The sequence below is a fragment of the Eptatretus burgeri genome, chromosome 4 (genome assembly GCF_056783735.1).
Source record: "Eptatretus burgeri isolate ZD-2024b chromosome 4, Ebu_testis_v1, whole genome shotgun sequence".
NCBI lineage: Eukaryota > Metazoa > Chordata > Myxini > Myxiniformes > Myxinidae > Eptatretus > Eptatretus burgeri.
This window is the reverse complement of record NC_140964.1, coordinates 121,739,068-121,752,699: the sequence shown is the minus strand read 5'-3', so window position 1 is coordinate 121,752,699 and position 13,632 is coordinate 121,739,068. Positions and strand designations below refer to the sequence as shown.

The 13,632-nt window shown below is 44.0% G+C and overlaps 1 protein-coding gene across 8 annotated transcripts in view; it reads right to left on the bottom strand.

Moving 5' to 3' along the window:
* The window catches only part of LOC147029000 (uncharacterized), a 335,824-nt gene that overhangs the window by 23,569 nt on the left and 298,623 nt on the right, over nt 1–13,632 (bottom strand). For all 8 annotated transcript variants that reach the window (XM_085879912.1, XM_085879913.1, XM_085879915.1 and 5 more), the window contains 4 exons: nt 8,789–8,947; nt 8,512–8,694; nt 7,803–7,927; nt 7,220–7,706 (listed from right to left, as the gene is read on the bottom strand). In XM_085879912.1, the coding sequence (XP_085736038.1) occupies nt 7,220–7,706; nt 7,803–7,927; nt 8,512–8,694; nt 8,789–8,947 (954 nt within the window). The remainder of the gene's footprint in view (nt 1–7,219; nt 7,707–7,802; nt 7,928–8,511; nt 8,695–8,788; nt 8,948–13,632) is intronic.

Below are 13,632 nucleotides of genomic sequence, written 5' to 3'. Positions count from 1 at the left end.
TCACCAAAAAGCTCTAATTTGGTCTCATATGTCCACAGGACATTCTCCCAGAAGGATTTAGGCTTATTCAGGTGTGTTTTGGCAAACTCCAGTCGGGCTTTCTCACACCTCTCTCTCAGCAGTGGGGTCCCTCCTGGGTCTCCTACCATAGAACGCCCTTTCGAGTTGGCGACAGATGGTACGAGTTGAAACTGTCGTATCTTGTGTCTGAAGGACAGCTTGAATCTGTTTGGTAGTTGATCGAGGTGCTTTCTCCACCACTCGAACAATCCACCACTCAAACAAACATTATGGGGGATTTTAACTTGCCAGGGATAGATTGGGTCCAGGAACAGGGAAAGGGCAGAGCAGATGAGGATTTCCTAGTTTTAGTCCAGGGTTGCTTTTTAACCCAGTTTGTTGATAAGCCGACTAGAAGGAGTACAGTGTTAGACCTCCTTTTAAGTAACGATCACAATATGGTGGAAGAGGTGGAGGTCGGGGAGCATATAGGAGCATGTGACCATGAAATTGTGCGTGCAAAGATTCTGTTAAGGGTTAGAGTCCAGGAAAGTAGGGTAAGGCTATTCGATTTCAGGAAGGCAAACTTTGAGGGTATGAGGAAAGAATCGGGTGATGGAGATTGGGAGACTCTAACAACATGACAATCAGTATCAGAGAAATGGGAAACCTTCAAGGACCAGATGTGTAGAGTGCAGAGTAAGTACATTCAAATGAGGTGTAAAACCAGAAACAGAAAGAGACCAGGGTGGTTGAGCAGTGAGATAAGGAATGCTATAAAGGAGAAGCAGAAGTAATTTATTAGGTTTAAAATAACAGGACTGGAGTTAGATTCATATCACTATCGGAGTAAACAGAAGCAAGTTAAGAAAATAACTCGGCAAGTCAAAAGAGAGTATGATAAGGACGTGGCTAAGAATATTAAACATAATTACAAGGCTTTCTTTAAGTATATCATGGGGAAAAGAACAGGTTATGACCAGTGTGGGCCCATTGAGGAAGAGCACCGGGAGAGTGGTTGGTGATGAAACTGAGACGAGATGCTTATTAAACAGATATTTTTCTTCAACTTTTACACAAGAACAGTCAGGAGAATTGCATATAGCTGAGAGTATCTATCAAAGAGGTGAAGAAGGGCTTTTACAGAAGATCCAGGTTGGAGTGGAGGAAGTGAAGGATCTGTGATAGTGAATCACAGAGTACATAAGGCTCCAGGTCCAGATAATATGCACCCAAGAGTATTGAGGGAGGTGGCTGGGCAGGTAAGCGAGATGTTAACGGATATTTTCAATAGTTCACTGGAGCCAGGGCAGGTACCGGAGGATTGGAGAGTAACAAATGTAAAACCATTGTTTAAGAAAGGATCCAAAGAAGAATTGGGAAACTATAGACCTATTAGTTCGACTTCAGTTGTGGGGAAGGTGTTGGAGACATTAATTAAGGACCAGATGAGGAACCATTTAAATAAATACAAACTAATAAAAGGTAGTCAGTATGGGTTTACCAAAGGTAGTTCCTGTCTAACAAATATTTTAGAGTTCAATGAAGCAGTGTCTGATTGTGTGGATGAGGGAAAGGCAGTGGCATAGTAAATCTAGATTTTAAGAAGGCATTTGATGAAGTACCACATCGGAGGTTGTTTGCTAAAGTGAGGGCTTGTGGAGTAGCTGGTCAGGTAGCTAAATAGATTGCAAACTAGCTTCGTGGTGGGAAGCAAAGAGTGGCTGTGAGTGGGAGGACGTCTTGCTGGGAGGATGTAAGAAGCGAGGTGCCTCAGGGATCAGTAGTCGGACCATTACTATTCATTATTTACATCAACGATTTGGATGATGGGGTAAAGAGTAAGAGTTCCAAATTTACAGATGACACAAAGCTTGGAGGAAAGGTGGATAGCAGAGGGGGTGGTGATCAGATACAGGAAAGTATTGATACTTGTATAGATTGGGCAAAAGATTGGAAGATAGAATTTAACCTGAGTTAGTGTAAGGTGTTGGGGATGGGAAAGGACAATGAAAATAGAGATTGCAGGATGTAAGGGGTAATTTTGGAATGTGTCACACAGGAGAAGGATCTGGGGGTGGTAATAGATACGGGAGGTAAGCAGGCATCACAGTGCCAGGCAGCTATAGGAAGGGCAAATAGGGTGTTTAGGTTGTATTCGGAGCGGGGTCAATTATAAATCAAAAGAGGTGGTGTTAACATTGTGCAGGAATTTAGTGAGGGTCACATCTATAATATTGTGTGCAGTTTTGGTCACCACGGTTCAGGAAGGACATAGATGCCAGAGAGAGGGTTCAGCGCAGGACGACTGCATTGATTCCGGGCCAAGCTGGACTCAGCTAGGAGGAGCGCCGGAGGAGACAGGGCTTTATACACTAGAAAGGAGGTGGTTACAAGGAGACATGATGGGGATGTTCAAGATGATGAAAGGTAGAGATAAAATAAGTGTAGATGAATTATTCAACAGAGTTGACAGTGATAGAACCAGGGGCCATAGCTTGAGAGTAAAGAAGAGGAGAGTTTAGATGGCAGCAAGGCAGGGGACTTTTACTCAGAGAGTAGTTAATGCCTGCAATGGTCTCCCTGGAAAGGTAGTGACAGCAGAAACAGTAGATAAGTTTAAATTAGAATTAGGTAGGTACCTGGAAGTTATGGAGATAGAGAGGTATGGGAATGTTGACAGAGACTTTTAGGTAGTTTGAGCATTGATGAGTGATTGTGTGCATGTGTACAGAGTGCTGTTGGTGGGGGTCATGTCAAAGGGAGGGGGGGTGTGGTTGATGTGTGTTTTTAACCAAGCCAGTGCCCCCTTCCCTGAGGGGAAGAAGAAAAAGAAGAAAAAAAATACAAAAAAACTACAAAAACTTAAAATAAATAGATTTTAAAAAAAATTTGCATTTTATTCTTTGGATCTTGTGTTGATAAATTAGTATGGCATTCACGCAGGCATGATGGGCTGACTGGCCTCCACCTGCATCTGTTTTCCTTGTTTAATCCTTCGCTGCAATCTTCCATCAACTTTTCTCTTGCCGCCACATCTAGAGAGGTTGGCTACAGTGCCATGGGTTTTAAACTTCCTGATAACATGGTGTACGGTGGACAGAGGAACATCAAGGTCCCGGGAGATGGACTTGTAGCCTTGAGATTGTCCATGCTTGGCTACAATCTTGTTTCTGTCCTTCTCAGACAATTCTCTGGTTTTCTCTCTTTTCTCCATGCTCATTGCGGTCCACACAGTGACACAGAACAGCAGAATGACTCCTTTTCTCTCTTCAAACTAGTAGAATGAGTGATATTTATATTGCAGGCACCTGCAACTCACCACAGGTGAGTTCAACACCAAAGTAAAGGAGAATCACCTGCTTGAAATCTAATTATTTTGACCAACTTCTAAAAGGTGTCGAAAATATTGTCCGACCCACTTTAGGATTTCTGTTTGGAAGAAGCTAAGATTTCGTAGTTTTTTTTCAGCTTTTTTAGTTTTGTTCCACTGCAAACCAAATATATGCATATGTGGATACCAAAAGATTTTTTTAAATTTCAACAATTTTCTGGAAGAAATGGTGCATTATTTGAAAAAAAGTGCAATGGTGCCAATACTTTTGGCCACTACAATACCTCTTTCGCCGTGTCAATCTCAGTCATTTGGTGGCACCCACTGTGGACCAATGTGAAATGTGAACCAAAGGAACAGTTCAAAAAGAGATTGCTCTTCTGATTCCTATTCCACTTCCTTTTGTGAGATAAGATTTTGGAAATCTTCGAATGGAATGGATGTCCTTGTTATGCCTTACATTAATATGGATGATTACTGCAGTTTTGGATCCCAACTAGTTAAATAAAAATATTCCAAATAACGAGGCAAGAGTAACATAATAGTAATGGAGCTCAACCTCCATGGGTATACACCCCAATATTGTTACGGATTTGGAAGCCTCTTGCACACAGACAGTCAGCAGTCTCAAAGTTTAGTTATTTCGTTAAGTATATGTGTATAGTTAGAATCCATCCCCTGTGTCTAACGGGAATTTCATGTGTGCGCTGCGAGTTATTTTGAAGTTAGTTTTTTTATATATTCCCCAAAAACAACATCCTTCTTCGTTCCGCCACCCAACCAAACCTTCGTGCACCGACTCCATTATCCACGTGTTTTTGGCTGAAGGCGTGGGCGAAGCCTCCATCGACTCAGATCGAAGCTCCGCTCCGAAGAAGGGCAGGGAGTGTTTCCTCCAGCCAATGGACGAAGAGCGAGCAGAGCCGAGGCACTCCAGCCAATGGGAAGCCAGAAGGCCAGAAACAACTACAGAGCCTCTTCGGGGGGCGGGCCACCGACACGCCACCCGTCCAATGGGAGGCAGAGTTACCTCAGGACGGATCCCTCCCACCTCGCAGGAGAAGTTGAAGAATTGTCGGTGCGATCTGTCTGGGTCGTCTCGTCTGGTCTGCTGGCCATCTTCCGTCTTGGTGCTGGCTGGTGTCTGCCGATTTGTCTTGGTTCCTTGGCGCTTGGTGCGAGGTTGTCCGTGTGGGTTCGAGTTCCACCGTGGTGGTTGGAGCATCCGATCATCCCAAGCCCTTCCACAAGAATCCCGAGCTCCACAAGGGCAGGTCGGCAAGCCGAGCGAATGCGGCAAGGTACCAGCAGAACTCTGACCTCCAGCCTGTCTATCACCTTGGCTGCAAGGGTCGAAATAAAGACAATCCAGGTCCATTTTCTTTTGGTGTGTGTGTGTCTGTGGTGGCGCCGTCCTATGAGTAGAAATTGTATAAGTGTTGATTGCTCATTGTACATTGCCTGCATATTCGTGATAACTCTGCTCTGTGTCTCCCTCCCTATTGTAAAATAAATCCCCTGTTAAATGTACCAGCTCGTTGCCTGTCGTTTCTATCATTGACCCAGCACGGTGCGGGCTTGACAAATAGTGAGGCCGTTTGTTCCGTAAATTGTCATTTGGCCTGGCGCGGCTTTGGCAATTTCCGCTCGGTTACGCCGGACCCGAGTCGGTCACAGCGACTCGGTTCGGACAAAGCCGGCCGAGGGTGTGGCTTCCCCAGTAGTTAGATGGCGTGAGTACTTAGGTAAATTGGAATAGACAAGTGGACCCTACCTCATGCCGTCGAAATATTGGCGACCACGGTCCTTTAAGCGACCCGTCAACTCCGGAGTTATCCGGGGTGACGACCTTTCGATTCCGGGTGTTCGGTGGGAGATGGCCCGACTGCTCCATCTTGCGGTCATCCTTGCCACCGACCCCCGGCCCACAACAATATTACCTGGGTCGCAAAAACAAGCTAATGCGCATGCTACACTGCTATTCTATAATGAACCTAAAGACCTCGAGACGATGATCGGAAAACAGTTGAAAAGGTTCGAGGTCATCAAATATGGCAAAATAAATCTTTCATCTATACAGCTTTCACGGTCACTTCCTCAATTGATATTCTATAAATTTGTGTCCATTATATAAAAAAATTACCCCCGTGTGGGGGTGACGGTAATCTCTATAATGTTTTTTACTATCATAATCGATGAACCGTTGCCAGATATCTCCTAAAATGACAGACGAGATAGGTTTTGAAAATGGCGACTTTCACAACTTTCGTGACCTCGTGACCTTGACCCTGACCTCGAATCCGGGAAAAAATATGTCCTTGGGTATCACTCATCGACCTCTACCCACATACCAAATTTCATCAAGATCGGAAGTAAAAAGTTTTCTTTGTACCGGGAGGTGTTTTTGTCCATCTTCCAGGTTACGTGGTGGCCAAACGGGACGGAAATTCAAAAATCTGTCCGGTTAGATACAAGATAATATTTTTTACTATCATAATCAATAAACAGTTGCCGAATATCTTGTAGAATGGCAGACGAGATAGGTTTTGAAAATGGCGATTTTTATAACTTACGTGACCTCGTGACCTTGACCCTGACCTTGAACCCGGACAAAAGTTATATCATTGTGCAACACTCATCGACCTCTACCCACATACTAAGTTTCATGAAGGTCGGAAAGATAAATTGTTGATGGACGGACGGACGTACGGACGACGGACATTTGGTCCGGCTTTATAAGGTCATCTCGGCAGAGATGACCTAATAAAAATGGAAGGGTTGACTGAGACACTGACTGACACACACACACACACACACACACACACACACACACACACACACACACACACACACACACACACACACACACACACACACACACACACACACACACACACACCCTAGTCCTGCAGCTTGGTCAAACTTGTTGACCGACCCCTTGCTGCCGGGACAGAAGGACCCAGCTTTGGCCAACTCCCCTCTTGCAATGTTCGGACCGTTGACGAGAGAGACCGAGTTTTGGGGGATTGAGGACCACGCTGAATACAAGTCAGTAATCATTAATTATTATAAGCCAGTAGACTTATATGAATTGTTGGATCATTATTTGAAAGAACTAACGCACTGACCATTGGTCTGTGCTGATAAAGTAAAATGAAGTAATTTACCTTTGATCATTCACCAACTTTTACTTGCACAGACTATGGCAGAAAGTTGACTTTTTTTTTTCCGAGCAACTTCCATCCTGACTGATTTATCTCCGTGAAGGCTTCAGTGGACAAGATAAACATGGGACTTTATCAACTGAAATATTTTCACTCAAAGGTGAAAAGAGGATAGTAGACATAGTTTAAACTCTTCGTTGATAAAATCCATCCATTCTAAACACAGCTGCTGCTCTTGCTCACATGCTTGGGTAATGCTCAATGTAAAGCAGTATTCCTTCTGAATGTAACTGAGATAATGAGACAAAACTACAAACACACGTGTGTTGAATCGTGAAATACACAATCCTAATAGGTTGATTTGATCGTTTTGCTTGCTTTCACTATTTCTGGATGCATCTTCCATGCAATTTTTTTTAATGACTAATCTTTTGGGATGGAGAAAGGACCAAGTAGATATTGCTTCCACTTTGGTCAGTCCTCATATCACTCTTTCGAAAGAGTTTGCCATTAATAAAGCTAACAAGGCCATAGCTGTAAAATGTCACCGATTGTTGGAATCTCATTGATCTGCATAGTTTACTGTTTTATTCCTGCTTTTTTAATACCCCCAAAACGTTTTGCTTCATACTTTGGGTTATATTATTATAATCAAATTTTTACTTTTTCACTTAAAGCAGGAAAACATCAATGACATCATTTGGTTTCTACAACACAATACCTTGTCGGATGGATTGTATTTCTGGGATTTGCTTGATTGTCTGGTTGCTTGACGATTTTGTTGCAGAGGCAGAATGAATTGGCTGAGAAGGCTTGGTTGAAACGGGCAAGTGCACGGCCTCTTGAGATACGGAGGCCACGGCTGCTTGGGGCGAGGAGGCCACGGCTGCTTGGGGCGAGGAGGCCACAGCCACTTGGGGCGCGGAAGCCACGGCCACTTGGGGCGCGGAGGCCACGGCCGCTTGGGGCGCGGAGGCCACGGCCGTTTGGGGGGCGGAGGCCAGGGTCGCTTGAGGCACGGAGGCCACAGCCGCTTGGGACACAGAGGCCACGGCCACTTGGGGTGTAGAGGCCACGGCCGCCACAGCCACTTGGGGTGTGGAGGCTACTGCCACTTGGGGCATGAAGGCCACAGCCGCTTGTGATGCGGAGGCGACGGCAGCTTGGGATGAGGAAGCCAATGCCAATTGGGATGTGGAAGAGAATACCTAGGACGACGAATAGACAACCGCAAGGGATGAGTTTACAACAGGTGGGGTTGGCCGAAACTTGATGGAGGAGGCATGAGCATCAGGTAAACATACCAAATGAGCCGTCGGCACAGACAGTTGGCGTGGTCGTACAGCTTGAAGGCCCACAGGAAGGCAGCCAACAGTCGCTGTCTGACTTACAGCCCGGATAATATTTGTTGAAGGGATGTTGGGTCGAGCTGCAGGAATGACATTATAAAGTAAGAATATATATATATATATATATATATATATATATATATATATATATATATATATATATATATATATATATATATATATCAAACCACAAGAAATATTAAGCATTCCACGGTGTTTGATCTCTCATCACGTCACATAACTATGCAACTTCAAAGCACATTTTGAAAACTTTACCTTGATATGAAATTAAATTCATTTGTCCACAAAAAATGGAAAATTGCACTGTTAAATAATGTACAATTCATTTCCAACTGTAATTAAAATAATAAATGTTGCAGACATATTTATTGAATAACTGCACTTTGAATGTATTTAAAAAGGTTTCAACAATAAGGTTTAAAAAGCTGTTTGAGTTTGCATTACTTGTTTGACAAGAGATCAACTATAATGACCTTGATAAACTGACATATTAAAATTTTCACTGTCGTCAGCACTTCCGATTTATGTAATGAATCAGTGTCCATTTTATACAAGTAATATTGAATGGAAACTTGAAAATAGTTGAATCCATCCCTGGTCAAACAACAAGGCATACCAATTTAAGGAGATACATAATATGTACCTGCTGGGGAGAGAGACGCAGTGTGTGCAACAAGCAGAGTTGGAGTTCGTGGTCTGTTCTGGAACGGTGATGCGATTGGACGTGAAACCTGAATCATTTTGGCAGCGCTTGACACCGTTTGAAGTGGAGTAACGGCTGCAACCTGCCCCTGACCACTCGGCTTTATCACGTGAACGATGCCACCTACCACAAGAAAATGCAAACCACAAGTGAATTTAAGGCACCGTGAAAAACCTGTGATGTCAAAATTTGATTTGATACTGATAAACGAACATGCCTTGCATCTGGAGGTGTTGCTGAGGGGTTGGGTTGATCATTCTAATGGGACTGCAAGCCAAGGCCAGTTTGTTCCCCTGAATGTGCAGAGTGAGCGGCTGTCCTGGGGGACTCTGGTTCATCAATGCAGCCAACTGAGCGATGCTGATCACCTCACCAGCTGGATTAATGGCACACACCAAACAAACACAGCAGTCTACTTGCACACCATTGGTGAGAATTGCAGTGCAGTTGCAGATGAAGTGAGTAAGTATTGAGGAAATAATAACACCTTTGCTTTAAAAAAACAGCCTTCAGAACTCTCAAGTCCCAGCTGAGGTACATGTGTTCTGTACATTGTGATTAAAAGTGATCTAAAGAAACACAAACAAAAACTAAAACGGCACTCTTCAACACCGCAATGTTGCCAGACATGCCTCGCCCACATTATTACATCACTACACATACTTGTACCAGGTTTGATTGAAATCCCTGAACGCAGATTCAAAATATTAAATAATTCTGGCTGCCAGACCATGCGTCCGATCTGGTTGAAATTGAAAACAGATATTCCCCATGACCACGAGATAATTTTGAAGTTTCACGTTGATTGATGAAGTGGTTCAAGAGAACGAATTTTGTTCAATCCAATATGGCTGCCAGACCATGTCACCGATTAATTATTTGTGAACAACATGGTATCCCCAAGTCTTGGGGAACATGTGGATGAAGTTTTCCCTCAATCTGTCAAGCCGTTCGGGAGAAGAATATTTTTAAAGGTTTATTCTACAGAAAAATCATAGCTATCAAATCATGCGACCTATTGTCGCATGAATGGGCCCTTTGTGGGTTATTAAATATAGGATTAGCCCAGATCCACCCTTAAATGCATGTTTAGCCAGGTTGTTTGGTAATTGGACGTTACATGTGTGTCGGGAGGTGTAGCAGGCTGTCCAGTGTTCATACAGTGGTGGTGTACCGAGGGGCGCCTTCTTTTTCCTTCCCCCCTCTGGGCGCCCCCCCCGCCCGGCGCCCTGAGTCAGTCAACAGGACGTGTCAGCAACCCATTGGCGGAGAGCTGCAGCAAACTCGAACGATGGATCAATCACGTGTCCCCAGAAGCGGTCCGAAAGGCCCGCCACGAAAGGCAAGGAAGGAACTGCTTTGTGAGTCTGCGATCTGTTTTATGAGGAGTGGCTTGGTCGGCTGTTCCTCCTCGGCCATGGATCCAGCCTGCAGGTGATCTAAAGGTTCATCCTGAGTCCAGCCACGGAGCCTCTCACTGTCTTTACTCCCTGGACAGCCCGACACGTCTTTTCATCCCATCGACCCACCTGCGAAGCCCAACACCCAGATTTGGCCTGGTCTGGTGTACAGGCCAGGCCTGGATTCGCATACTGGACCTTGTGAGAAACCAGCTGGAACACACCGGATCTTTAGCTCTTATGCCGTCGACCTTACAGGGGCTGGACGCGCCAATTAAACATGCATACAAGACACGGAGTACTTGGTGGTGCCTCATGGACGAGAGGAAAAGTTTGTGAGGCACGAATGCGGCTCTTGACAAGATGGTCGTCGGATTCGAGCACCCAGCTCGAGCACGCAGTGTGGCAAGATTGTGCTCGTACTCCTATCGGCACCGCTCGCGCACGCCACGTGGCAAGATGGCGACGATGACGTCCTTTTGTCGGCACCGCTCACGCACCAGCCTCGGCACGTCCAGCCCCTGTAAAGTCGATGGCACAAGAGCTGAAGATCCGGTGTGCTCCAGCTGGTTTCTCACAAGGTCCAGTATGCGAATCCAGGCCTGGCCTGTACACCAGACCAGGCCAAATCTGGGTCCTGTAATCTTGCCACGGCGTACGCGAGCGGTGCCGATAGGAGTACGAGCGCCATCTTTCCACACTGCGTGCTCGAGCTGGGTGCTCGAATCCGATGACCGGCTTGTCACAAGCCGCATTCGTGCCTCACAAACTTTTACTCTCGTCCATGAGGTACAACCAAGTACTCCGTGTCTTGCATGCATGTTGTCCAGGCCTAAGGTTTATTTTGCTAAGGCTCCCTTCGAAACCCGTATCCGTAGCTCCCTAGTTAAGAGCGGGTTATAGATGAATGATAACGTTATCATGAATGCTTTGCTTGTGTCGTGTTACCAATAAATCTGGCTGAGTTATACGAAATTTGCCACCCTGAATTTATTCATGCTGCGCTGAGGAACAATCACTCGATTTGTATTTAAAACCAAACGGGCTACGGACTGGCAGACTTCGCTCGGTCTCTGACAAACCCAGTCCGTAGCTGGGGTTTATATTCCCAACTGGTAAGGCCCAGGTGTTCTTTGGTATCGCGATCTGAGGCTCGTGACCCGAGATTTGTGCTGAACTAGCCGGCGTTATAACCCCTGAGACGGCGGTGCTGTTAAGCGCCGTCGAATCCTCAACACTATGATGTCAGAGGTGGAGAACTTTTAGTTCCTCATGTGTAGGTGATTATACCCGTAAAGTTTCGCCTCGGTCTGTTCAGACATTTCAAAGAAGAAGATTTTTGAAGGTTTTTATGTTAAAAAAAAAAAATATGGCTGCCGAACTACATGACCGTTGACGTCAGCAATTTTTTTCCCCCTTTACAATTTAGCCCTGGATGACCCTCAAAAATTTTCATACCGATTGGATAAAGTGTTTGACGTACACAACTATGACATCATCTATGTATCACACTTGTTTCCTATGGGGAGTACTTCACATGTGCCAAATTTCCATTTTTTCCATGGAGCGGTTTCGGCGATAGAAGTCCAAAGTTTTTTTCTTTTTCCCCAACATAGCGACCATGCCACGTGGCGTACGACATCATAATTATCATCAAAACATTCTATATGAGAAGTCGCACCCATGGTGAAAAATTTGTGTCAATTTTATGAGCGATTTCAGAGAAAAGAGACTAAATTGAAATGGACGGACGGACAACCTGAAAACATCACACCTCCGGTGACTTTGTCGGCGAAGGCATAAAAACATTTCATATTTGCACAAATATTTGTGATCTCCATCGAGGAGGAAGTTCAAATGAAGATGCATGGACAATTACTAAATTCCAATTAAAAAATAGAAAAATAAAAATAAACCAATGTCACCCGCAGGGTGACCTGTATCTTGCCAAAAGGTGACCACGTGTGACTTCTTTAAGGTCACACTGAGGTGAACAGAGCTGCTATCCACCAGGAGCGACTCCTTGAGGAATATCTGCCTACGAGAGATTCCGATGAGAATCGTTCTACAGAGTAACCATGAAAAATATGCGTTTGCCTCATAACGTCACCAAATGACGTCATAATGTCTCAACCTTGACATATCTAGAAAGCACTCATCGAGGTGTTCAATTTGAGGTACTACATGATATGGTTCCTAAAACTTGAAAATTTGACCTTGGGGTCAAATATGTTCCCCAGGCGCTAACCATGAAGGTCAAGGCCAATCGCCACCAAAAATTAATCAGCTGAGCGCCAGACCATGAACTATATTCCCATGAAGTTTGAAGACTATCCGATCAAAATTACTCAAAAAATAAGGGTTTCGTCGACTCCCCTGATTTGCGACAGTGACCTTGACCTTTGACCTTGACCTTCAACATTTTGTGCACTGAAAGGGACCTCTATAGGCCTCTGATATGCGAAGTTACAAAAATTTCCAATGATAACTGTGCTCTGCAGAATTTTTTTATACATGATTACAGACAAACAAACAAACAAAAAAAAACAAAAAAAAAACATACAAGCTGACTAAACATATCTTGCAAAAACTTCGTTTCGGCAAGATAATAAAAAAACTTTCATTCTCAAGTTATGAAAATGAACAATCAGCCATTTAAAGAGTACAACATCCTAAAAGATGTAAAGGGGAAAGAAAATATTGACAAGATCAAGGCTCAATCAAGAGCAAGGTAATGGAGGCGATGAATCTACAGAAAGAGTGCGCGCCAACAGCTGGATACGATAAGTAAGGGAAAAAATAAACAGTGAAAGAGGAGAGAGCTAGGAAGGAAGGGAGCACGGCAACCTGCAATGAAGGCTCAACATTTCTTTTTATCAACACCAAAGTGGAAGGGTTGAGGGATATATATATATATATATATATATATATATATATATATATATATATATATATATATATATATATATATATATATATATATATATATATATATATATATATATATATATATATATATATATATATATATATATATATATATATCTGAATGGAATGCTCGGCACACAGGCATTAACATCACACTATCAAAACACCACTTAGCATTCTCTCATGAAGAATTTGAGACTTGGGTTAGTTTGACAATCTTCCCAGAATAACAGTTGGGGACCGAGATTTTTTTCAGGCTTGAAGGACATGCTTCATTTATCAGACAAACATCTATTCACTTCCAGACCAGCAGAATGTGACACAGCTGCTGTTTGCTTATGACACAATGTGGAATCATCAGCAAAAATGAAGAGGATTTTCCAGAGTAAGGGAGAGGTCATTTATGTGGAGGAGGATCGAGATTGGGTCCAAGACACTCCTTGTGGCACACCAGCCTCCACTGGCAGAGGAGAAGAGAGGGTTCTAATGATAGCAACAGGTTGACCAGGTGAGTGGAGGAATTCAGAATCCTAGGAATGAAAGGCAGCAATGTATGCCATAGGCAGAGAGCTTAGCAAGCAAAGCAGGATTGCTTGACTGCGGCAAATTCCCGAGATACGTCCAGGGGGGAGATCCTAACCTCTAGTTTGAGATTTGGGGCTCCAAGCATTGCCTAAAGAGGAACAGTAGCATGTCCTGAGTTGAGTAACTGAGACAGAATCCAAACTGATGG